At 39.9% G+C, this 25,198-nt stretch overlaps 1 protein-coding gene across 1 annotated transcript in view; it reads left to right on the forward strand.

Annotated features, from left to right (window-relative positions):
• Atp8b4 (ATPase phospholipid transporting 8B4 (putative)) overlaps window positions 1–9,825 on the forward strand; it is a 164,246-nt gene extending 154,421 nt beyond the window's left edge. The window contains exons 25-27 of the mRNA XM_035447044.1: window positions 1,555–1,693; window positions 4,985–5,115; window positions 7,723–9,825. Coding sequence (XP_035302935.1) covers window positions 1,555–1,693; window positions 4,985–5,115; window positions 7,723–8,001 — 549 coding nt within the window. The 3' untranslated portion in view covers window positions 8,002–9,825. The remainder of the gene's footprint in view (window positions 1–1,554; window positions 1,694–4,984; window positions 5,116–7,722) is intronic.
• Window positions 9,826–25,198: the final 15,373 nt, after the last annotated feature.

The following is a 25,198-nucleotide window of genomic DNA, read 5'->3' on the forward strand; positions in this document are numbered from 1 at the left end:
ATCGTGTATATGCATCACATTCTCATTGTCTATCTGTCAGTTGATGGATAGCTAGGACGATTCCATTTCCAGCCTGACATGTTGTGTTATAGCATGCAGGGTCCAAGCACTGTGTAAGGCCATTGTCTCACCTAGCAATTTACATAGTACCTTCTGGCACTATGTAAACTAGCCAGCATGGAGGAAGTTTCCCAGTCAGTAAGAAATTGGTTTCTATATGTTCTGCAACCAAAGCATGTGGTGTTTTCAGCAGTAGGGTCCTACCTTACAGTAATGATGGACAACCAAGAGCAATGGTGATAGATAGCCTGTATTGTTTGGGAGGTGAGCTCAAAACAACAATAGGGAATATTCCATGCATGAAACTGAGATTTTTTGTTTGATAATTCATGTCTTTTGGGAACACTGTACCTTCATTCAAACTCCTTTTTATTTAAAATGCCCCCTTCTCCTTTATACCACATGTGTTCCCGTCTTCCTTTCATAAACAGTTTCTGGCTTTTTGATCTCTATGGACATCCTAAGTAAAACATACAAATTTAAAAATGCAAAGCTAGGATTCACATATGAAAAAGAGCAAACAATGCTTGTCTTTCTGGGTCTGGATTCTCATCAAATACAATATTTTCCAGTTATGTCCATTTTCCTACAAACTTTATAATTTCATTTTTCTTTATAAATGAATTAAATTGTGTCTTGTATATGTACCACATTTTCATTATCCATTTATCAGTTGATTGGCATCTAGGCTATTTCCATGCCCTAGCAATTGTGAATAGAGTAGCAATGGTCATAGAAGTACAGGTATACAGAGTCCTTTGGATGTCTGCCCAGGTGTAGTACAGCTGGATCAAAAAGCCTTAAGCTTTCTTGCATAACTACCACACTGATTTTCATGGTAGCTACACCAGTTTGCACTCCTACAAACACTAAATAAGGGCTTCCCTTTGCTTTCTTGACATTATCCATTTTACCATTTTAAACGGGGTGAGATGGAATCTCTAAGTAGTTTTAATTATCACCAAACATTTTACACTCATGTTCTAGATCTTTATTTATCCACCTCGGATGAAACATATTTGGGAATGTTTGTTTTGTTTTCTGTCTCTTAAGCTTTTTTCTTTTTATTGAAATAGGTATTTTTTCTCATATAATATATCCCGATTATGGTTTCCCTTCCTTCTATTCCTCCTACTTTCTCCCCACCATCTGGGTTCCCAACCCTCTGGCTCCACTCCTTTTCCATCTCTCATTAAGAAACAAACAGGCTTCTAAGAGATAATAGAAATCTTTTGATAGCAATTTAGAAAATCATTCTATTGTCTTATTTCTCATAAAAATAAAACCCTTAACATCCCACTTTCTAAGGCTGTTTCGACCTTGGCAGATGCAGTTGCCTCTATACCTAAGTTCTAGACACTAGTTTAGCACAAGTCTGTCTCCTGTGTGTGCAGAAGTGGATGTGTGAGCCATTGACCTGGTGATCTCAGAGCAGTTCTGGGGGCAAGCTTCTGTTTACAGTGACTCCTCTTTCGCATTTGACTGTATTTGCAGATAGCCTTGGACACCAGTTACTGGACTGTAGTTAATCATGTCTTCATCTGGGGCAGTGTTGCGACCTATTTCTTCATTTTACTGATCATGCACAGTAGAAGTGTCTTTGGAATCTTCCCACAACAGTTTCCCTTTGTTGGTAAGTGACCCTACCTGTCATGAGGACCTGTGTCATACTGAAAGTTGTTTGTCTTTGTAACTTATTTTTTTGTATGTGTATTGTGTGGGGCTAGAAATGGCCAGCAAAAAAAAAATATTTTTTCCTGGAATTGATTCATGTACCCGAAGCCTTCCAGATTTGAAAGGGGTTCCAAGAGACTTCCAAATGCAACTTAAAGGCTCAAAAAGCCCAGATGCACAATTGTCTGTGCCCTAGAAAACAAGGGCATACCATGTACATTGGGACAACTATACAGCCTGTGAAAAGTTCATTTGATATATAGAGAAAAGAGGAAGAAATACCCAATTCTCCTTATATCAGGTTACCACCAGCCTATCTATCAAAGTTCCCCTATAGACATTATCTGCTTTTAGATAAAAGGGAAATGTTGCATACACTATAGACCTCTGTAGATTTCTGAACATCTGTCCAGAAGTGGCCAGAAGAGATGGCTGAATAGATAATCAGACTTCAAACACTGTCTTCATCACTTAACAAATTGTGTGATGTTGAATGCATTTTCTTTCCTTTCCATGATTTAAAATTTATTTATGAACTGGTTATTGATTGTCCCCATTTCCAATAGAAAGAACTGAAGATCAAATGAGTTACTACATATAAAGCATGAGGATGTATTCTGGTTAAATAAATATTAACTCTGATGATAGTGTTTGTCTTAGGGTTTCTATTGCACCATGACCAAAAACAACTTGGGGGCCAGTAAACGGTTTATTTCATCTTACATGTGCTGATCACACAGTCCATCATAAAGAGAGGTCAGGGATGAGCTCAAGGCAGGAGCCTGAACACAGGAGGAGCTGATTCAGAGCTCATGGAGGAACACAATTTATTGGCTTGAGTTCCATGGCTTGTTCAATCTGATTTTCCCTTCCTTCCTTTTCCTTCCTTCCTTCCTTCCTTCCTTCCTTCCTTCCTTCCTTCCTTCCTTCCTTCCTTCCTTCCTTCCCTTCCTTCCTTCCTTCCTTCCTTTCTTTTCTTTCTTTCTTTCTTTCTTTCTTTCTTTCTTCCTTTCTCTCTCTTTTTTCCTTCCTTTATTCCTTCCCTTTTTCCTTCCTTTCTTGTTTTCAAGACAGGGTTTCTCTGTGTAACAGCCCTGACTGTCCTGGAACTCTCTTTGTAGACCAGGATGGCCTTGAATTCACGGAGATCCACCTGTCTCTGTCTCCCAAGTGCTGGGATTAAAAAGGTATGCGCCACTGTGTCTGGTTCAATCTGATTTTTATAGCACCCAGGATGACTAGCCCAGAGGTGGTACCACTCACAATGGCCTGGGACCTTCCACATCAATCATTAATTTAGAAAATGTACAGACTTGCCTTCAGGTCTGATGAAGGCACTTTGTCAACTGAGAGGCCTTCTTCCCAAATGACTCTAGCTTATGCCATGTAGACATAAAACTAGCCAGAACAATATCATTATTCAAGAAATTGTGACTTGATGATTATGTTTGGGGGCATTGTGGGAGAATTTGAGTACCACTGAACCCCTAAAGTCCCGAGGTTGCATTATCCATTAAAGAGGACATATCCAGTGTTCCTGTGTTAAGGGTCATGCTTCAGAAAGACTCTGGAGAGATCACTTCCTCATACATAAGAACTATTAATGCACTTTCCAAGAAGTTTGGAATTCTCTAGTGCAGTTGAGTAAGTTAGGAACAGAGATTTTTGGAGTTCACCTCAATAAACTAGAAAGGAATGATGCACAAGTCTTGTGAGCTCAGGCAGCACAGCACTTGGAATCCATTCTCTGATTATCCCAGCCTAGAAAACAACTCTCCCAAGACTGATCTTGTGAGATCAAGTGTCACAGGATCACTTCTGAAGTGGGCCTCCTCACTGATGCTGGGGTTCCATTTCAGCGTTGGACACTGTTCTTCAGCTTGGTCCCTTCTCACAAGTACACTAACTTCTTCAGATCCTAGCAGGCTTGCTCAATATACCACGTTAATTCTTTGTTTACTGAAAGATTCCAATCATGTAGAGACATGTTGGTTAGCCATGAGAACAAGCCAGTGAGGAAAGGAAGACTCGAACTGTTCTTAAGTTCACTGTCTTTACTTTCATGTTACCAGATCTGAACTTGTAGTGCATCCTAAAGACCACTCTGTCATGTAAAATGGGACTGCTTCTCCTGGAGAATGGAGTTGGTGTGTGGACTAATCCATTTTAGTTAAGCACATGCCATCCCATGAATTAATTGTGGAAATCCAATGAAAGTTTACAAAAGTTAGATCAACATTGGGATTTTCAAAAGAAAAAAAAAGCTTTTTCCTTAGTAACTAGCAGCAAGGGGGTGTGGTTTTAATGGGGAGCTTGTTTTTTACAGCGTTGCCTATAGGTAATGAGCATCAAGGAGCTCAAAAAGACATCTAATTGATTGGATCAAGTTTGTTTTTGACCTTGGCTGACGGCAACTGGGGTCAGCTGCTCTCTGGTAGATAGATTTACTCTCTGAAGCCAGAAGAAGCAGGCATACCAATCAGTAGCCAAGCTCTCATACCCAAAGCCCATTGGAATGGTGGTAACATGGGCATACTGGGGTGAAGACCCAGCTGATTGAAGGTGGCATGGTAAATGCCTGGAAAATGAACTTGGACAGGGATGGTATCTTCCCATGGAGTCTGCCTGCCCACTCCTTGCTGCCTCGATTAGACAAACAACAAATATATGAAGAATGAGTATAAAGTTTGGAAGCTGGCTTCAGGATTGGCAGTGAGTTCCTCTGGCCTGCCATCTCTTATGTTGCGTAGCTGCATCAGTGGTCATGGGGAACTCTTTTCATCAACCCAGGAGCCTCCAGGATCTCCTTAGATCGTTAGCTTATAACCGAGGAAGCATCAAAGACATAGCAAGTTCCTTTTGAGGCAGCTTTTCTGGGCTGTTGTCTACAATTTCAAAGGTTAGCCTTGTGCTTCATACAGTGTATCCCAGTGACATAGACAATCAGTGAGGCTATTGTTTGAGAATGGGCCCAAATTCCAATAATTAATCAGAAACTCTAATCTGGTCATGGATTGTGAGGTTGAAGGAAGGAATTGAGCCAAGCTGGATGGAGCCTGGAAGAAAGGATGCCTGATCACGATAGCACCAGGGTTTCCCTAGGGTTTTATAATAGCAATAAAGATTTTTAAAATTTTATAGATTTATCAATTTAATTTATAATCACTACCTATAATTGTAAATTAATTTATGTAATTATAAAGATTTTATAACAATTCAGTGCTTTATGTCTATGTTTCTCTAATGGTAGGAAATGCATGGCACTCCCTGAGCCAGAAATTCGTCTGGCTTGTTGTTCTCTTGATATCAGTGGCTTCAGTCATGCCGGTGGTAACATTCAGATTTCTGAAGATGTGTTTATACCCAAGCCTAAGTGATCAGGTATGTTGCCATACTGTGAGCACTTGACAGATGGTTGGTGGCTCTCGTGAATGGTGTCCTTCTCTGTCTGAAAAGATGCACAGGGAATGACTCATGAAGTTCCCATAGGTTCACGGCACAATAGATGGTACTCTCACCTGCACACACTAGTGTACTAGTCCTGAATACCGGTGAGGAGAGGTGTATTAGGCTAAGTGTGGTCATGGAGTGATGAATTATAAGGATTTTTACCCATGACTCTGGAAAAGAAGTTCACTGGGATAATTTTGGAGTATTTCTTTAATAGAAGGGCAAGCTATAGGGAAAGTTAAGGGCACCACGCAAGAAATCCGAACAAGTCATATTCAGGGGTCTCATCGTTTGGGTGGAAATAGAATATCAGCTTTGGAAATAAGTGAGCGATGTTACCTGTTGAGCAGATTTTACAAAGGAATAGCAGCATGACGAGTGGACTGGGAATACAAAGCTAGAAGAAGAACAGAAAGAACATGGTATAGAAAGTAGCCAAGACCAGAAATTAGAATAGATCTCAGTGGCTCATGGGTAAAAGACTACAAATAAAGCAATACTGGGCTAGGATGTGACTCAGGACAGAGAGAAGAGGAGGAAGGGGAGACATGTTGCTATCATCCCACAAGGAAAGATAACATATCTCTGGAAGGAGTAGGGCCTGATCAGTGATGTTGAGGGCTCCAACATGGCCTTTTCTTACTGTGATGTCCCTTACATTCTGGGGGCAAAGTATGAAGTGATTGACGGAGTCTTTTTGTCTGTCCTTTCATGTTGGTTCTGAACTGCATCCAACCCAGAAATTGATGGACAGTTTGAAGATGCTTATTTTTCTTGTGTTAAAGATGATTTTCATGATTTGCTTACAAAGTGTCTTTAGACCTGAAAGTTAAAATCAAATACTTATGCAAAACTTCTGGTCATTTTCTCTACTCACCTATGCAGGGAGAGGGAAGATATGTTGGAAACCCACCCGAATGATGTTAGTTCTTAAAACTTTTTTTGAAACTTCATATGAGCCCTGCATCTAGATCATTCTTTCCCCCTCTTCCAATTCTGTATGTACTCCCCTTCCAGAATTCATAATTTCTTCTTCTGTTATTGTGCTGAGTCTGTTTACTGTTGCCTGTCCATACATGTGTAGACACTGTGCATACATGTCTAGGGATGACGACTTGAGACTGGACAACCCATACTGAAGCTTGTCCCTGGAGAGAACAGATTCTTCCTTTCCCAGTAGCCACTGACCATCTGTAGCTCTTCATCTGGGATATGACTTTGTAAAATTTGCAGACAAGTTTAATTCTTGCCCCTCATCGAGGAAGCTTCTCTGCAGCAGGCAGAGACTACTGCAGAGAGCCACACTTGTCAAAATGCAGAGACTAAGTTTGAAGCAACATCTGCAACACAGCCCCACACCTAAGGCTCAGGAAACACTGCCAAAGAGGGGCAGAAAGAGCTAGAGGTGAAGACAGAGTTTCTTTCCAGGCAGATCCTGCAGCCATTTAGTCCCAAGTAAACACACAGAAGCTTATAATAATTATAAACTGTTTGGTCGATGGCTTAGGCTTCTTATTGGCTATTTCTTTCTTAATTATTAACCCATTTCTATTAAACTATGTATTGCCATGAGGCTGTGACTTACCTGTAATTCTCTGACATGCTACTCCTTCAGCAGCTTCATGGCTCTCTATCTCTGTCTTCCTCTTGTCAGCATTCTTAGTCTGGTAGCCCAGCCTATACTTCCTGCCTGGCTACTGACCAATCAGCATTTATTCACCAACCAATAAGAGAAACATATATTCACAGCATGCAGAAGGACATCTCCCATCATAGAGGAACACATTCTTGCTGCTAGAAAGTGCCCTGATACCTGACAGAGTAAATCCACCCATCAACTTGCAACAATATGTTTACTTCTTTAAAAGTCCACACAATCCACCCATCCATGTTCTTGCATCACACATACACATGTTCACACACATAAGAGTACACACACACACACACACACACACACACACACACACGCACGCACGCACGCACGCACGCACGCACGCACACAACCAAAAACCGAATATATAAAAACCCCGAAAATCTCATGATAAGTTGACCTTCTATAAGAGGGGAAATTCTGACTCCAATTTTGCAAATTCTCTCTGAATACAGTTATTAGTAACTGCAGAATCCAGACAGACTCTAAAAGAGAAAAGGGGGAAAGACTATGGCTATTGGGACTTTAGACATCATATTTCTGTACAAAAGTTTGCTCAAGTCCCTGGGCTTCGTTCTAAGCACTGCTATTTAAGCAAAGCAAAAACCTCCTGGAAATTCACCATAAGGCCAACGAAATGGAGACAGTAATGAAATTCATTGAAATATTTCTCATTTACATGAGAATTTCTTGATAGGAATAAAGAAACTGATTAGTGTCTAGTGTGATCTTTGGGTAGAGAATGTCATGGCTTTTACGCTTGAAGTTTCCTTTTGTAGAGAAGGTAAATATTTTCTTGTAGCAGATACTCAGGTAAATTTACTCAGTGGTTGAATGGAGTCTAATGCTTGGGTTCATCATCTCACTGTGGCTCTCCTCCTCCCCAGATCCGCCGGTGGCAGAAGGCTCAGAGAAAGGAAAGGCCCATACGAAACCGTAGGCCTCAGTCCCGCAGCTCAAGCTCCAGAAGATCTGGGTACGCGTTTGCTCACCAAGAGGGCTATGGAGAGCTCATCACATCTGGAAAAAATATGCGAGCTGAAAGTCCAGCCCCAACATCAGGGCTGGAAAAGATGCTTTATAATAACACGAGCTGGATTGAAAATTTATGTAAGAAAACCACAGACGTGGTGAGCTTTAATCACGATAAGACAGCGAAACTGTGAGTCAAGATGGACTTGAACCACAAGGCTTTCTTTTCGCTTCATCTGGGGCTGAGCTTCAGCTGCTCAGGGGCCAAGAGCAGGGCAGATCACCTTGCTTAACTTAAATCTGTGACCTCCAGCTGCCAATGCCTGTTACATACTAGTGTGTTCTGCAGGAAACGGGGCCAGATGGACATCATCCAGTTTGTGATTCTGTGGACCAAGCCCTCCCTCATGGGGCAAGCACAGAGTTTTATTAACTTAAACACCAGTTGATCTGAACTTTGAATCTTATTTATGGAAAAAAGCTTGTAAATTAGCATCTACACTGGATGGGTCCTGGGTATGTAAAGGGTACATTCCAGTGGTGTGTCTGAACCAGAAAACCCATGTCTACAGATACACCATGTATGTGAAGAGCTAGCTGCCTTCCCCAAATGCAACTGCAGAATTTAAAGCATGCAGTATGGTGCTCTCACATTGAGAGTCAGTCTACTTCTAGTTGTGACTTCTATTTGCCAATCTATCCCAGACAACAAACCATTACATGCCTAAAGAATACATAAAATATGCCTGTGGGATTCCCTGTTTTACAAACCAGTCCAGGGACAAAAGAGACTGAATATCTTTGCAGAGGGGCTGCTAATGTGGCCAGGTTTATTCAGAAAGTGTTCTATCTGTTCTATGTAAGGATAAATACTAGTAAGTCTCCTAATGTTTCAGTGACTTGTATGACAACATCAGTAGCAATCTTCTGCACATTATACAAACTATGGAAAGAACCATCAGGGTGGAGGAACACCACACTTTGTTGATAGTGTTCCATACAGTCCAAGGCAAAGGCTGCCGGCAGACCCCATTTTATAAACATGAGAATCCAAAGGAAGTGAGTTAATAGAAAAATCGATACTTTTATTATTTACTCAGGTTAAGGTCATGGAGACTCGATTCCTTTTTAGTGCCCAACTGTTGTATTTATAACTCAAACATCTAATGTAGATGATTTTTAAAATTGACATTACAGCCCAATTTGGGGATCTCTGGGTGAGCCACAATTTTCTTTCCTTTAAAAGGCTCTGTGTTGAAATTGCTGCTCTGCCACCTCTCACCTCTGTGATGGGCAGGTAATGTGCTGATGTGCCCTTCCTGAGACTCAGTTTCCTCATCTACAAAAAAACGAGGATGTACTACCTACCTCATGTGGTTGATGACCATCAAGCACAAGTTCTCAAACCATTAGAAACCCAATTCTCATATGAATGTGTGAGTTAGGTTTCAGCTAACTCATCAGAACAGCAGAGCAATGGGAAGAGACCGTAGGACCTGGCCTGTCAGTCATGAGTGGGATGACCTCAAGGAAATGAGGTTGCAAAGTATGATAGGAAGCAAGTAAAACTATACCAAAGCCCGGGGAGTAGATTTATCTGCAAGGAAATGAAATAAAGCATCGGTCTTACTAGTTTTCCAAAGTCAGCCTTTAGTTTTCTAGGCTCTTTCCTCTGGTCCCTACTCAATTGCCCATCAAACAAAACTGCTTTCTACAAAGAACTTGCTAATCCTTATGTGGCCTTGCTGGATGGTGGGCTAAGGTGATATTAATAGGTCGGTGTCCCATGCTCAATTAGTCTTTGTTTCTAAGGGTAATTTTTTCTGAATGGTACTTACTGAGACAATCTGTATGCAGGAGCCTAATACCTAGAGCCTAAACCAATAGCAAATGTTATCCCTTTTTCTTATACATATCTATGTTACATAAATTAAGATTTTCATGTCAAATGATCAGCTTAGTGTGCTTGCTTATGTTTTATAGCAATTTTGGAAACTTTCAGTAAACATTTTGCCACTCTTGGTGCTCAGTGTTTTGTTTCTTCATTATTGGGAACTCCCTGGGAAAAATTTTGTTTCATTGTTCTATTTCTCTCCCTTGTGTTTTTCTCTCCCTTCCTCCCGTCCTCCTTTCCCTCCTCTCCTCTTCTCAGTCCTTACCCTTTCTTCCTCTTTTAGATGCTTGGGGAAAATGCACATCCTTTTTAGCATTAGAGTCAAGAATTGGATGAACCAACTGGATTCACCTATAATATAGAAATGGTCATTTTGGCAAGTTCAGTTCAAATTTTTTTTGTGTGTGTTTTTTTTTCAAGACAGAGTTTCTTTGTATTGCTTTGGAAGATGTCCTGGAACTCACTCTGTAGACCAGGCTGGCCTTGAACTCACAGAGATCCACCTGCCTCTGCCCCCTTCCTAGTGCTGGGATTAAAGGTGTGGGCCACCAACACCTGGCAGAATCAGTTCAAATTTTAAAAGGCCATTTATAAGCAGGTAGTTCAGAGGATTGTGGGAGAAACTTTTTATTAGTTTACTTTGGTCCTATGCAAATCAAGTAAACTTACACAGCTCACAGGAAGATACTGAACCATATGGAATAATTTTGAACCTGAGGATGAAAGTTTGTGGGGCTGGTGGTGATATAAGTAAAATAAATAAAATTTCAATTTTACATAAATGTGAGAGATTATTTAGGAAGTCTCCCTTTTAAAAATGTAATTAGACCTTAAGTTGTGCTGATCTTGACTTTCAAAACCTCAGGCCAAGTTTGAAATATTACAGGCAGGGGCTACTTGCATTTCCCTGAGTAGGTGTGCAATCTTTGATGCTTTCAGGGACAAACACAGAGAGAGGAAAGGTGAGAGAGATGACAGATGACGGAACAAGTAAAGGGAGAAAGAATGCAGAAAGGAAAAGCCACAAGGTGGGAGGAGGGATAAGCATTCTTGGTTCTATGTCTCTTGAGATGATATGATTCTGCAAAGCTAATATAATCTGTCTCTTGAAGGAAAAGAACCCATGGATCAGAGGTTTGAATAACAAAATTTCTTTACATCCTGTGTGTGCTCATGAAACAAACAAACAAACAAACAAAAACTTTTTGGAACAAAGCCGGGAATTCTGGCTTCTCCTATCAGCAATGCCTTGGCTTGTGTGGCTAAGGCTTGAAGCTGACTGCGGTGGGGCTTTGCATCTCCATCCATCACCTGGGAATCTGGGAAGGTTGGTCTCCAAGGCCCTTTCTCATTTGCCCAATCTGTGACCTGCTCTGGTCCTCTGCACTGCTCTGTGCAATTGGCTTTGATTGTTAAGAGCAAGGGGAGGAAAAAGAGGAAGGGGGGGGGCAAGGGGAATCAAACTGGATGCTCTCTTGAGGACTGGCCTATTTCTCTTTTTTTAATTTAAATTAGAAACAAGCTTGTTTTACATGTAAATCCCAGTTCCTTCTCCCTCCCCTCCCCCCCAACCCCCTGTCCCATCCCCTTTCTGCTCCTCAGGGAGGGTGAGGCCTTCCATGGGGATCTTCAAAATCTGTCATATCATTTGGAGCAGGGCCTACAACCCCCTACACTCCCCGAGAGAGCATCCCTCTATGTGGAGTGGGCTCCCAAAGTTCATTCATGTACTAGAGATAAATACTGATACACTGCCAGAGGCCCCATAGATTAACCAGACCTCCAAACTGACCTCATTCAGGGGTCTGGAACAGTTCTATGCTGGTTTCCCAGCTATTAGTCTGGGGTCCATGAGCTCCCCTTTGTTCAGGTCAGCTGTTTCTGTGGGTTTCTCCAGAGACAGGCCTATCTCTTGTACTGTTTGTGTTCATCTAGAGTCCCTGTCTTGGGGGTCCTGACAGAGGCACTTCTCCCAGGTTTTGCTGGAGACATATCCCTCTCACCTTCCTTTTCTTGCTACTATTTTAATATCAAACATATGCAGATCAGAAGGTTAGATCCTCCCACCAAGTGAGGGAAAGGTCATTTAAATGTATCTCTGCTTTGTCTGGAGTCAGGTTGAAAAACTGTGCCCAATTGACATTCTTCATGGTCATGGAGCATTGGGCAGTTTGTGCATGACTTCAGACTGTATTTTCTGGACCATACAGACTGTAGTGTTCAGCACATTCATGCTCAGCCTGTTTTTTTTTTTTTTTCAAATTAAGGCATGGTGAGATGAAGTGCCGAATTTTGATATTTTACAGAAAGGTCTGCTCTCCAGTCAGACACAAGATCAAACACACAAGAGAAACAGACATGTCTTAAATAATTAAAAAAATCATTAGAAAAGATAAATCAGAAAGCCTTACTATTTTATCAAGTAAGTTGCATCACTCTGTAAGTACCTGATCAAAATCCCTAAGACTGACTAAATTGGTAATATTGTTAACTATGTCTTGAAATGATTTTGTATCAATAAATAGAGGATTAAGGAAGACTCTAGAAGTGGTGACTTGCAGACTTTAATGGGCTTTTGTAGGACATGAGTAAGATAACCATGAAGAACTGTGATTTCCAGTTTTGTACTAACATCTGGTATTAGAGGTCTGCAGTTCACCCTACTGCATCATATCCTGATTCCTCACAAGGAAATCACAGACTTTTGCAATTCGCTAAGCTAAGCCTTCTGTGGAGCTGTCGGGAAGCCAGCAATACATTGCCCTTGTATTTCAAAGTGCTCCTTGTGACAGACTTGGAGCTGGCTGGGGGAATCTCTGGGTTTACAGTTACAACTTAACCAGTAAAGGGACTTATCTGTCCTGAAATTTCAAAACTCCCTGGAAGATCTATCCTAAAATTGATGCAAAATGTAAACCAGCTTTGAGATGCAGGCATAAATGCCCAGAGTTCAAAAAACCAACGGGTTGGTTAGACGTCTCTGGATATCTCAATTTGGTCTCTATAAATCTCAAAGACAAGTTCAAATTTGTAATGAATTGCAGCTCTGGAAACATGCATAAACATCTTATTGGGGCAGCAGGTAGGGTGAAAAGGGCCAAGGAAAACATCCTGATCCTGACTTGGGAACAGGGATTAAAATCCCACCAATCACTGAAGTTCCTGAGCACAAAACCCCACCAATCCCTCAGCATGAAATTCCACCAATCTCTGAGCTCTCTGAGCACTAAATCCCACCAATCCCTGAGCGCAAAAATCCACCAGTCCTAAGCCACCCTGGAAAGCTCTGCCTCCCTCCCCCTCTCCCCTCACCGTCATCTAGGAACTCCATATAAGCACTGTAACTGTTCAGTTTGCTGATGTCTCAGCCTCGAGACAGCCACCCTTCTGGATTCTTCCCTACCAATAAATCTCTTGATTGAGGTTTTGGTGACAACCTTCTTTTGCAGGAACTGAGCAGAATGGAGCAGAACTGTAAGAACTGTTTCCCTGGGGAAACCTTCCCCTAGCCCCTAGCTGAGCAGAGCTATGACACTTTTGCTAGGGAAACCCCAGTGGGGATGGGGGTGGGGGCACAGAACCTTTCCCTGGAGCAGAGCTGTAAGCTGCTATACTTACAGTGACTTTGTGGTATTCCTTGATTCCTTGGCTCCCAACTGCCAGGATACCTTTCTATGTGAGGTGCAAAGCTTACACATCAAACATGTGGTTAACTTAATTTGGAACTAAAATAATAATCAATTTGGTTGTTCTCACCTTGTCACATGTTTTCCCATACTCCCTGTGTTCAAGGCAAACATTAATGGTGAAGTTTGGTGGTTTCATTCTGGCTCCTGTTCTGGTCATCTCTGTGTAGTAAGCCGAGTTGCATAGGTATTTAAACACAACACAGAACATAAACCATGGGCAGAATTTAAATTTGCACAATGAGAACTGATGAAAGGCACCAAGATCAAAATGAAAGTTCAATTCAATGGAAATAGTTAAATATACAGAAATATGCAAAAAGAATTCTATAACATTTTTATTGCTACTGATTAGTAGAGGAAGTACTGCTTTGGGGAGCCAACCAGAGATGACTGCTCTGTTACAGTTTAGAGACAATTGAAAGTTTTTATTCCTGCTAGCTGATACTACACTCAAGTTTTCAGAGCCAGAGCATGGGATTTTCGGAGGCAAAAACCACATCCTGGCATCTTGCATGGCAGCTGCAGCGGAGGTCCACAGAAGCAAGCAGTTTAACAGAAACTGGGGTAGGTGGTGAGCTGGAGGGGGTTCTGTACAAGCCGGCAGTTTCACAGAAGCTAATGTAAGCCAATGGCTGGAGGGGCTTTCAAACAAGCAAGCAGTTTAACAGAAGCTACAATCAATAACCTGGGGCATTCTGACCTTGGGCTCCTAGAATAGAGCTGGGTAATTTTCCATGGGATTCTCCATCAAGGAGGTAAAATTCTAGCCCACCCTGAAATGACCTCAGCCAGAATACAGATGGAAGAACCTTTGCACTGTCTTGCCCTGTCACAATACAATAGGAAGTAAATTTGAATAGCAATTCTCAATAGAAAATAATTGGTGATTTGAAATATCTCACAAATATAGTCAGATGCTAATCTCATCAATCAGAGGCTTTTAGGTTTTAAGTATAGGATAGAAAACATTAAATGAAATTAATTACAGAGTAATTCTGTTATTAAAAGCAATCTTTTCCCTCATATAGGCCCCTGCCTGATTTCCTGAAGTCTACACTCCCTCACTCCCACATAGATACATATACACAAAAGATTAGGAGCTCAGATCCCTACATGAGAGAGAACATGTGCTGTTTGCCTTTCTGAGCCTGGGTGACATCACTTAATATAATACTTTCCAGCTCTGTCAATTTTTCCGCAAACTACATAATTTTATTTTTCCTCACAGCAGAATAAAATTCCATTGTGTGTAGGTACCACATTTCCATTCTCCACTAATCTGTAGATGAATGCCTTGCTGTTGTTAAGAGAGCAGCAATAGGACAGGGATGAGCAAGGATCTCTTTTTGCTTTGATGAACTGAGGTCTTTTGTAGCCCCAAATGAATTTTAAAATCATTTGTTCTATGACCGTCAAGATGAAACTCATATTGTGATGGAGATTGCTTTGAATCAGTAGGTTGCTTTTGTAAGATGGCATAACCACAGTATCTTAGAGTATTCTTCCTGTAAAAGAGGATTCCCATCTTTAATTGCTTTCTGCAGTGTTTCAAGTTTTTATTGTAGAAGTTGTTCACTTCCTTGATTAGATTTATTCCAAGGTATTTTTGAATGAGATTATTTCTCCAATTTCTTTCTCAGTATGTTTGTCATGGGTATATAAGGAGGCTATTGATTTTTTTTGTTCATTAATATGATATCCTACCATTTTGCTGAAAGTTTATCAGTTCTAAATGCTTTTTTTTTAGTGGAGTCTTTGAACTCTCATATATGGAATCTTATCATCTGCAAATGATCTCTGGCTTTTCCCTTTTCTATTTGTATCTGGTCCTACATAAATTAGAGTGGAGAAATTAGACACCTTTGCTTTTGGTGGGAAGGACATTTTCAAAATATTAATTCTACTCACATCATGGGATGTCTTTCCATGTTCATCTGTCTTTATTTTTTTCTTTAATTAAAAAAAATTCATTGTAGAAGCTGTTCAGTTGAAGGAGGTGGTTTAAATGCTATAGTGAATTTCTCTAAGGCTATTGTGAATGGGATTGTTTCTTGAATTTCTCCTTCAGTATATTTGCCATTGATTTATAAGAAGACTGATTTTGTGTCCTACCACTTTGATGAGAATATTTATCAATTCTAGGGTTTTTAAAAAGTGGATTCTTTAGGATATATATATATATATATATATATATATATATATATATATGGTAAAGACATATTGATTGAAAATCAGGATGTTTTGACTTCTTCTTTTCCCTATTTTTATAGCTTTTATTCCCTTATGTTTTATTGCTTTCATTATTACCCCAAATAATATATTGGGAAGGAGTGGTGGAGAATAGATACCTTTGTCTTGTTCCTGATGTTAGTGAAAATGCTTCAAGGTTTGTTTTTCAGTTTAGCACAATGTTGGCTATAGGTTTGATGTATTGAGATGTTTTCTCTACATCCCTATCTTCTTGAGGACTTTTCTAATGAAAGGAAGATGGATTTTGTTAAAGCCTTTTCTACACCATTTGAGATGATCCTATGATTTTTGTTCTTGAGTCCATATATGTGATGACTTCTGTTTACTGTTTTATGTATATTGAAGCACCCCTACATCTCTAGAATGAAGTCAACTTGATCATGAAAAATGATTTTTATATTTTTTTTGTGTTTGGTATTTTATTGAGAAATTTTACATCATGAGTCTATAATCTTCTTTCTGGTTTTGATAAGAAGTTAATATTGGCTTTATATAAAGAGTCTAGAAGTTTTCCTTCCTTCTCTGCTTTTATTAAAAAATAACCTGAAAAGTAGTGTTGTTAGTTTAAAGTTCTGGTAGAATTCTGTGGTGACTCTGTCTGGAGCCAAGCAGTTTTGAATTGGGAGGGATTTAATTATTTCTATTTTGTTGTTAGTTGCAGACCTGTTTAAATTGTTGTCTAACCTTGGTTTAACTTTTGTAGTTCATATTTATGTAGAAGTTAATTTATTCCTTTTATATTTTACAATTGATTAGAACATAGCTTTTTAAGGCATGACCAGTCTCTTCAGCAACAGAAAAAAAAAAAAAGGCATGACCTGGTGCCTGGTGGTTTTTTGGGTTTCATTGTTATCTATAATAATGTAATGTGTTTCCATTTCCATTTCCTTCTCCAATTTTATTAATTTGCATTTAATTTTCTTAATTTCTCCCTGGTTTTTATTAAATTGACAGAGGGCTTATTGAGTTTGTTTATATTGCCAGAACCAACTTTAGTTTCATTGATTTTAATTATATATTGAATTTCTGTCCTGATTATCATTATTTTTTTTCAATCTACTGCTTGGGGGCTTGTTTGTTACCATTTCATGTCCTGGGGTTTTTATTGCTGTGATAAAAGTACTGTGACCAAAATAACTTGTGTAGGAAGGGGTGTATTCAGCTTACAACTCTCAATCACACTCCATCATCCAGGGAAGTCAGGACAGGAACTCAAGACAGGAACCTGAAGGCAGGAACTGATGAAGAGCCCATGGAGAAATGTTGCTTACTGGCTTGCTCACTGGCCAATCTGGAGGAGGCATTTTCTTAATTGAGGTTCTCTTTTCCAAATGACTCTGGCCTATGTCAAACTCACATACAAACTAATTAATACTTTTTGGCAATGTCTTAAGGTGTATATTTTAGCTGTTTGATATCTCCTTAATTATTAAATGTCTCTATTTAAAGCTATAAACTTCTGCCTTAAGACTTCCTTTACTTTATCATATTGATTTTGGTGTATTCATTTTGTTTAACTCTATGATATTTTTGTTTTCCTCTTCTTTTTCTTTAGTGACCCATTAATAGTTCAATAGTGTGTAATTTAATCTCTATGGGTTTGCATATTTCCTATAGTTTCTCTTGCCATTGATTTCTAGCTTTATTCCATTATGGTCAGATAAAATACAAGTAGTTATTTGGATTTTCCTGTAGTTGTGACACTTGTTTTGTGTTTCAGTATGTGATCTGTCTGAAGTTCTACTGGATCCTGAGAAATATGTATATTTTGTGGTGTTTGTGTGAACTGTTCTGTAAATGTCTGCTTGATATATGATGATGTAATTTCCAGTATTTCTCTGTTGATTTTGGTCTGGATGATAAGTTTAATGGTGAGAGTAGGATATTGAAGTCACACACAAGTACTGTGTGGAAGTTAATCTGTGACTTTGTATTTACAACTACTTTAATTTTACTTGTAGTTATGTGTGTGTACCTAAGTGCTTGGTGTGTAAGAAACTGAGGTGTCAGAAGAGTCGTTGGATCTCTTGAAACTGGAGTAAAGGTGGTTGTGAGCTGCCATATGGGTTCTGATAACCAAATCTTTAGGTCTTCTTGATCACCAAGTCATCTCTCCAGCCATGGGTTTGCCCTTGTTCAGTGCATATATGTTTAGAGTTGTGATATCCACTTCTGAGATGACTGGGACAGGATTATGACGTGATGGCTTGTCCTCTTTCATACCAACCCATAGTCTTCTGATCACCTGCATCCCCTTCCAATTCTGAGCTGGCCTCAGTCATCATCTGTGACTCCCTTTTAAAATTGGTCTCAAGTGATGAACCTGCTCTCTGTCAGGGGATCCTGTACTTTTTACTCAATATAGGTATCACCTTAGAATAAACAGTCATCTGTATCCATTCTCTCCTCAGTTCTCCCAGTGGTACTGTGTTTGTAATGCAGGGTATCAGGCAGCTTGACTGATTAGCTCCAGTGCTGAGGAACTCCTCCTTCTCTTGGCCTGAAGTGCTTCCTTACCAGCACAATGAACTCCCTGCTTCTGCCTATGAGAAAAGATAATAAGTCTTGATTTTATTGATTTCCTGTAATTTTTAAAGTAGTCTGTGCTAAGTTGGAAGAGTTCCCAACCTCAAAAATACTCTAATCTTTCTTAGAAATCCCAGCATGATCTGGGAGGGAATTTCTTAAGGCTAACAAGCTATGGAAATAGAGAAACCAAGGAAAAGATGGTGGTTGAAGAATAGTTTCAAAATCTAAAAAAGCTGAAATTCACTCTTTTACTCTCTACTCTCTCTGTGCTTCTGCTTTTCTCTCTCTTCTCCCACCTACACACTCTCTCTGCCTCTCTATGGCGACTGGCCATGGCGGTCAGCCATTACCCCTGTTCCTCTTCTCTTTTAGTGTCCCTTCTCTACCAGGCCTTATAATAAACTAGTTAATATGAAAAAAAGCTGAAATTCAAATAGGAAAGGAATATAGTGTACAATCCTCAGTGTTCTTGGCATAAAAGAGCTCATGAACAAGTGCCATCAACAACAACAATGACATAAATGAAACCAAAACCAAAACAAAACAACAACCCCCCCCCCGACGTTTTGGCATGTTTAGGCAAGAGGAAGGGCTTGAGGATCGTGGGAACTTTTGTTTTTGTATGATCATGAGAAGTTTGTAAAACAGGGCATCATTTGTGAGAGAGTCATGAAGAAAATTGAATTGTAGGAAGGAAATGAAAGGAAATCCACACTACTCCTGGGAAAAAGAAGGAGAGAAGGCAGGCTGTGGCTGTCACTTGGAAGGTGCTTAACTCACCTGAAAGACTGTCTGGCAAAAATACCTTTTCCAAGCCTGTTTACCCACCTGGAAAAGCGGGGCTTGATGAACAGTTCTTGATAGAGTAAGTGTTGTGACATTAGACATTCAGTTCTAACAACCCAACCAGGTTAATACCATCATTTCCCCCATTTAAAGACAAACCCTTTACAGGTTAAGTTACCTTCTCAGAGACACACAATAGAGGCTCTGGGCTTCAGATCTTGACATGTGATTTTCTTCTTAACATGTACTCTCAAACTAATACAACTTGAGTGCATGGGCTCAGCCATTTTAGTTTCCTGTGGATTAGTCTGGGGGCACAATATGCACATGTCTCTTGAAGGCTCTCATTTTTAAACTATTTTTTGATCATCAAATGTTCTACAGCTGTTCTCATATTTTTCCACACTTTTTTTCAACTTTTCAATGTTGCAGGTCTTTCTCATTGGGCTTCCTTTTGGGACCACCAGCTCCCCAATAATGACATGGAGAGTTATTATTGATTATGAAAGCACAGCCTTAGCTTAGGGCTTGTTCCACTAGCTCTTATAACTTAAATTAACCCATTTTACATTAATCTATGTTCTGTCACGCAGCTCTTTACTGCTCCTTCATTTTGTACATCTGACTCCCTCCATATCTCGCTGGCTAATCTGTCTCTCTTCATCCCAGTATTCCTATTTCTGCCTGGAAATCCCACTTATTCTCTCCTGCCTAGCTATTGGCTATTTAGCTATTTTTTAAATCAATTGGGTGTCATAGGCAAGCAAGGTAAAACAGTGACACATCTTTACACAGTGCTATTAAATACCCCACAACATTTCAACTCATGATTTAGCATAAGAAAAAAATAGATTATTTTCTTCAAACATTATTGTATATGGTTCCATTCCTGAAGGAGAAATACAGGTCTTACTTTGGGACAACATTGTCATTGGGCATTGTCACAAAGCACCACAATAACCATCTTATTTTATTATTTATTATTGATAATCTTTTACTGTACCCAACATATAAATTAAGCTTCATCATAGATATTTGTGCTAGATAGTATTATGTCAACTTTACACAAGCTAAACTCACCTTAGAGATGGAAACCTCAATTAAGAAAATGTCTCCCTAAGATCGGGCTGTAGGCAAGCCTGTAAGGCACTTTCTTAATTAACAACTTATGGGGAAGGGCCCAGCCCGTTGTGGATGGGGCCATTCCTGAGCTGGTGGTCCTGCGTACTATAAGAAAGCAGACTGAGCAAAATATGAAAAGCAAGGTAGTAAGCAGCACCCCTGTATGACATCTGCTCCTGCCTTCAGATTCCTTCAATGATAAACAGTGATGTGGAAATGTAAACAAAATAACCATTTCATCCCCAGCTTGTTTTTTGGTTCTAGTGTTTCATCTCAGCAATAAAAACCCTAAGTAAGACAATATGCTTGACAGGAGTAAGATGATATCTCAGAATTGTATTGATTTCCCTTATGGCTAAGGATGTTGAACACTTTCTTATGTGTCTTTCAGCCATTTTAGATTACTCTATTGAGAATTTTCTATTTAGTTATGTACCCCACTTTTTAATTGGATTGTTTGGTGTTTTGGAGACTAGCTTCTTAAGTTCTGTGTATATTTTGGAAATCAGCCCTCTGTCAGATGTGGAGTTGTTGAATATCTTTTCCCAGTCTATGGGCTGCTGTATGTCTTGTCTGTGTCCTTTGCCTTACAGAAGCTTCTCAGTTTCAGGAGGTCCCATTTATCAATTGTTGACTTCATTGTCTGTGCTACTGGTGTAATGTTCAGGAAGTGGTCTCCTGTACCGATTAATTCAAGGGTATTTCCCACTTTGTCTTCTAATAGGTTCAGTGTGGCTGGATTTATGTTGAGGTCTTTGATCCATTTTGAATTAAATTTTGTGCATGGCAATAGACATGGATCTATCTGCACTCTACTACATGCCAGCATCCAGTTTTGCCAGCACCATTTGTTGAAGATGCTTTCTTTATTCCATCGTATAAATTTAGCTTCTTTGTCAAAAATCAGGTGTTTGTAGGTGTGTGGGTTAATATCAGGGCTTTCAACTCTACCTGCCTATTTTTGTTTTCAGGACTATAGTTCTGTAATAGACCTTAAAGTCAGGGATGGTGATGTATCCAATGGCAAAAAAAAAAAAAAAAAAAAACACCAATGAGAGTTTCTGCTAGATAGGATGTGGAGAAAGGGGAACACTCCTCCATTGCTGGTGGGAGTGCCAACTTGTTCAGCCACTTTGGAAATCAGTATAGCTGTTCCTCAGGAAAATGGGAATCAGTCTACCACAAGATCCAGCAATTCCTCTTCTTAGGCATATACCCAAAAGATGCACGTTCATACAACAAAGACATTTGTTCAATGATGTCCATAGCAGCACTACTTGTAATAGCCAGAAACTGGAGGCATCCTAGATGCCCCTCACCTGAAGATAGAGAAAATGTAGTATATTTACATAATGGAGTACTACTCAGCAGAAAAAAACAATGGAATCTTGAAATTCTCGGGCAAATAGATGGAACTAGAAAGAACCATTCGGAGAGAGGTAACCCAGTCATAAAAAAACAAACATGGTATGTACTCACTCATATGTGAATTTTAGACAGAGAGCAAAGGATTACCACCCTACAATCCATATCACCAGAGAAGCTAGTAAACAAGGAGGACCCTAAGAGAGACATACATGGTGCCCTGGAGAAGGGGAAAGGGACAAGATCTCTGAGGTAATTGGGAGCATGGGGGGAGGGAGCTAGGAGAATGAGAAGGGGAGAAAAGGAGGGGTGAGGAGGACATGAGAGAGCAGAAAGGTTGAGTCGGGGGAATAATAGAAGAAAACAAGAAAAGAGATACCATAATAGAGGGAGCCAGTATAGGTTTAAAGAGAAATCAGACACTAAAGAAATGTCTGGAGATCTACAAAGATGACACCAACTAACAATCTAAGCAACAGAGGAGAGGCTACCTTAAATGCCCTCCCCTGATAATGAGATTGATGGCTGACTTATATGCCATCCTATAGCCTTCATTCTGGAGCTGGTGGAAGTCAAAGCAGATGTTTTTTTCTGGATTCAAGTAATTTATATTTTAAAAATCAGCTTGCTAGATTTCAGTAAAATGGAAGAGAATCTGTATCCAGCTTTAATATCAGTTTTTCACCTCTGACATTTTCTGCTTTTTAATGTAGATCTGTAGTCCTGGCCATCATCATTTGCGTTATCAGGAGAGTTTCTTATGAAATTCCATCTGCTTCAAGTCTTCTCTCAGTTTGCTAAATGGTTTCATTAGATCAGTGAATTTTGGGGGACAGTCTCTTATTAACAAATTATTTATTGTAGATATTTCCTTAAATACTGAGCTACTCAGATTTTGTACATCATTTGGTTCTTCCAAATGATTTTTTATCAAAAATAAATTTTTCATAAAAGTTTAAAAAGAAGACAATATGCTTGTACTGGAAAGTAACAATAGGCTTGGCATTACATATAATTCATGTATTTACTGGGTATTAGAACATATGCCTCAAAGATAAGAGAGGTCCATGATATAATTCTCTTGGTTACTAAAGCAATCTTAATCCAGACCAGCCAGAGCAGGAAGACTCAAAACTTGAGAGTTTGGTACTGGAGTTTTAAAGGTCAATGGTTATTGGCTTTCTGTTTTTTGTGCAGATTATTAGTAGACAAATGCCCTATTTCTCTTCTCCCCCAAGATGCTAGACTGTGTTTAAAATGTGAATGTAGGAGATTTGAATGGATGCATAGTTTTCCAAAAAGCTGATTTCAATACTGATGATCCATTTTACCACAGGGAAGACTCCCAAGTATGCCTATTATGTCAAGAAATCAGCTTCACTAGCTTGAATGTTGCAAATTATTTTCTACAGAATTTCTCCACATTCTTTTATCCTGCTTAATCTAACCATTATTTTAACTTGTCACTGCTCCTTTTCCCCTACCTTATTTCACTATACAATCAAAACAGAAATGTGGGCATGTTTAGCAAGTGGCAAAGATATTCTATGTTTCCCTTGGAATTATTTGAATAAGAACAGCATCTTCAAGCAAGAACCCCTGTGCCCTTGTAGTCAGATGTGTGCTGATTAGAAGTTAAGGTCGGGCATTGGTGGCGCACACCTTTAATCTTAGCACTCGGGAGGCAGAGGCAGGCAGATATCTGTGAGTTCAAGGCCAGCCTGGTTTACAGAGCTAGTGCCAGGACAGGCTCCAAAACTGCACAGAGAGACCCTGTCTTGAAATACAAAACAAAACAAACAAAAAACAAACAAACAAACAAAAAAAGAAGTTCATGTGCTGAACGAATTGGTACAGGAGACTGCTTCTTGAACATAACACCAGAAGCACAGACACTGAGATTGACAATTAATAAAAGGGACCTCCTGAAACTGAGAAGCTTCTGTAAGGCAAAGGGCACAGTCAGCAAGACAAAACGGCAGACCACAGAATGGGAAAAATTCTTCACCAACCTCATATCTGACAGAAGGCCGATTTTCAAAATATTAAGAGAACTCAAGAAGCTAGTCTCTAAAACACTAAATAATCCAGTTAAAAAGTGGGGTATAGAACTAAATAGAGAATTCTCAATAGAGGAGTCTAAAATGACTGAAAGACACATAAGAAAGTGCTCAAAATCCTGAGCCATCAGGGAATTGCAAATCAAAACAACTCTGAGATACCATCTTATTCCTGTCAGGATGGCTAAAATAAAAAAATACCAAAGACACATTCATACAACAAGGACATCTGTTCAACTATGTTTATAACAGCATTATTTGAAATATCCAGAACCTGGAAGCAACCTAGATGCCCCTCACCTGAAGAATGGATAAAGAAAATGTGGTACATTTACACAATGGAATACTACTCAGCAGAAAAAGCAATGGAATCTTGAAATTCACAGGCAAATGGATGGAACTAGAAGAAACCATTCTGGAGTGAGGTAACCCAGTCACAAAAAGACAAACATGGTATGTACTCACTCATATATAGATTTTAGACAGTGAGCAAAGGATTACCAGCCTACAATCCATACCACCAGAGAAGCTAGGAAACAAGGAGGACCCTAAGAGAGACATACATGATCCCTGGGAGAAGGGCAAAGAGACAAGATCTCCTGAGCTAATTGGGAGCATGGGGGAGAGGAGAGGGAGTTAGAAAGAGAAGAGGAGAAGAGGAGGGGAGAGGAAGACATAGAGGAGAGAAAAAAAAGAGATACCATAATAGAGGGAGCCATTATAGGTTTAAAGAGAAATCTGGCACCAGGGAAATTCTACAAGGATGATCCCAACTAACAATCTAAACAATAGTAGCGAGGCTACCTTAAATGCCCTTCTATGATAATGAGATTGATGTCTACCTTATATGCCATTCCAGAGCCTTTGTCCAGTAGCTGATGGAAGGGGAAGCAGACACCCACAGCTAAACACTGAGCTGAACTCTGGAATCCAGTTGCAGAGGGGGAGGAGTGATGAGCAAATGGGTCAAGACCAGGCTGGAGAAACCCACAGAAGAAGCTGACCTGAACAAAGGGGAGCTACTGGACCCCAGACTGATAGCTGGGAAACCAGCATAGGACTGACCCAGACTCCTGAATGTGAGTGTCAGGAGGCCTGGGCAATCTATGGGGCCTCTGGTAGTGGATCATTATTTATTCCTAGTTTACAAATGGACTTTGGGAGCCCATTCCACATAGAGGGATATTCTCTCAGCCTAGACACACAGCCTAGACACACACAAAGTCTGTCATATCATTGTTCCATATGATATGACAGACTTTGAAGATCCCCATGGAAGGCCTCACCCTCCCCAGGGAGCAGAAAGGGGGTGGGATAGGGAATTGGTGGGAGGCAGGGGAGGAGGGGAAGGAGAGGGAACTTGGATTACCATGTAAAACAAACTTGTTTCTAATTTAAATAAAGAAGAAAAAAGGCAAGAAGAAGAAGAAGAAGAAGAAGAAGAAGAAGAAGAAGAAGAAGAAGAAGAAGAAGAAGAAGAAAAGAAGTAGTTAAGGTGTATTGCCAAGCTTTTTCTCTGCTTCTGGCCCCCTTTGAGTATTACCTCTGTAATTACACCTGTTACATGTGTACTAATTACAGATTTACAAGCCTATGCTATCCTTTAGAGAGGGAAGTCCTATAGGAAAGAGCCAATGTCTCATTTGCCTTTGGATTTTCAGTGTTTTGCATAGTTTCTGGCATAAAATTTATTGCC

Source organism: Cricetulus griseus, chromosome 6 (genome assembly GCF_003668045.3).
Source record: "Cricetulus griseus strain 17A/GY chromosome 6, alternate assembly CriGri-PICRH-1.0, whole genome shotgun sequence".
Classification (NCBI taxonomy): Eukaryota; Metazoa; Chordata; class Mammalia; order Rodentia; family Cricetidae; genus Cricetulus; species Cricetulus griseus.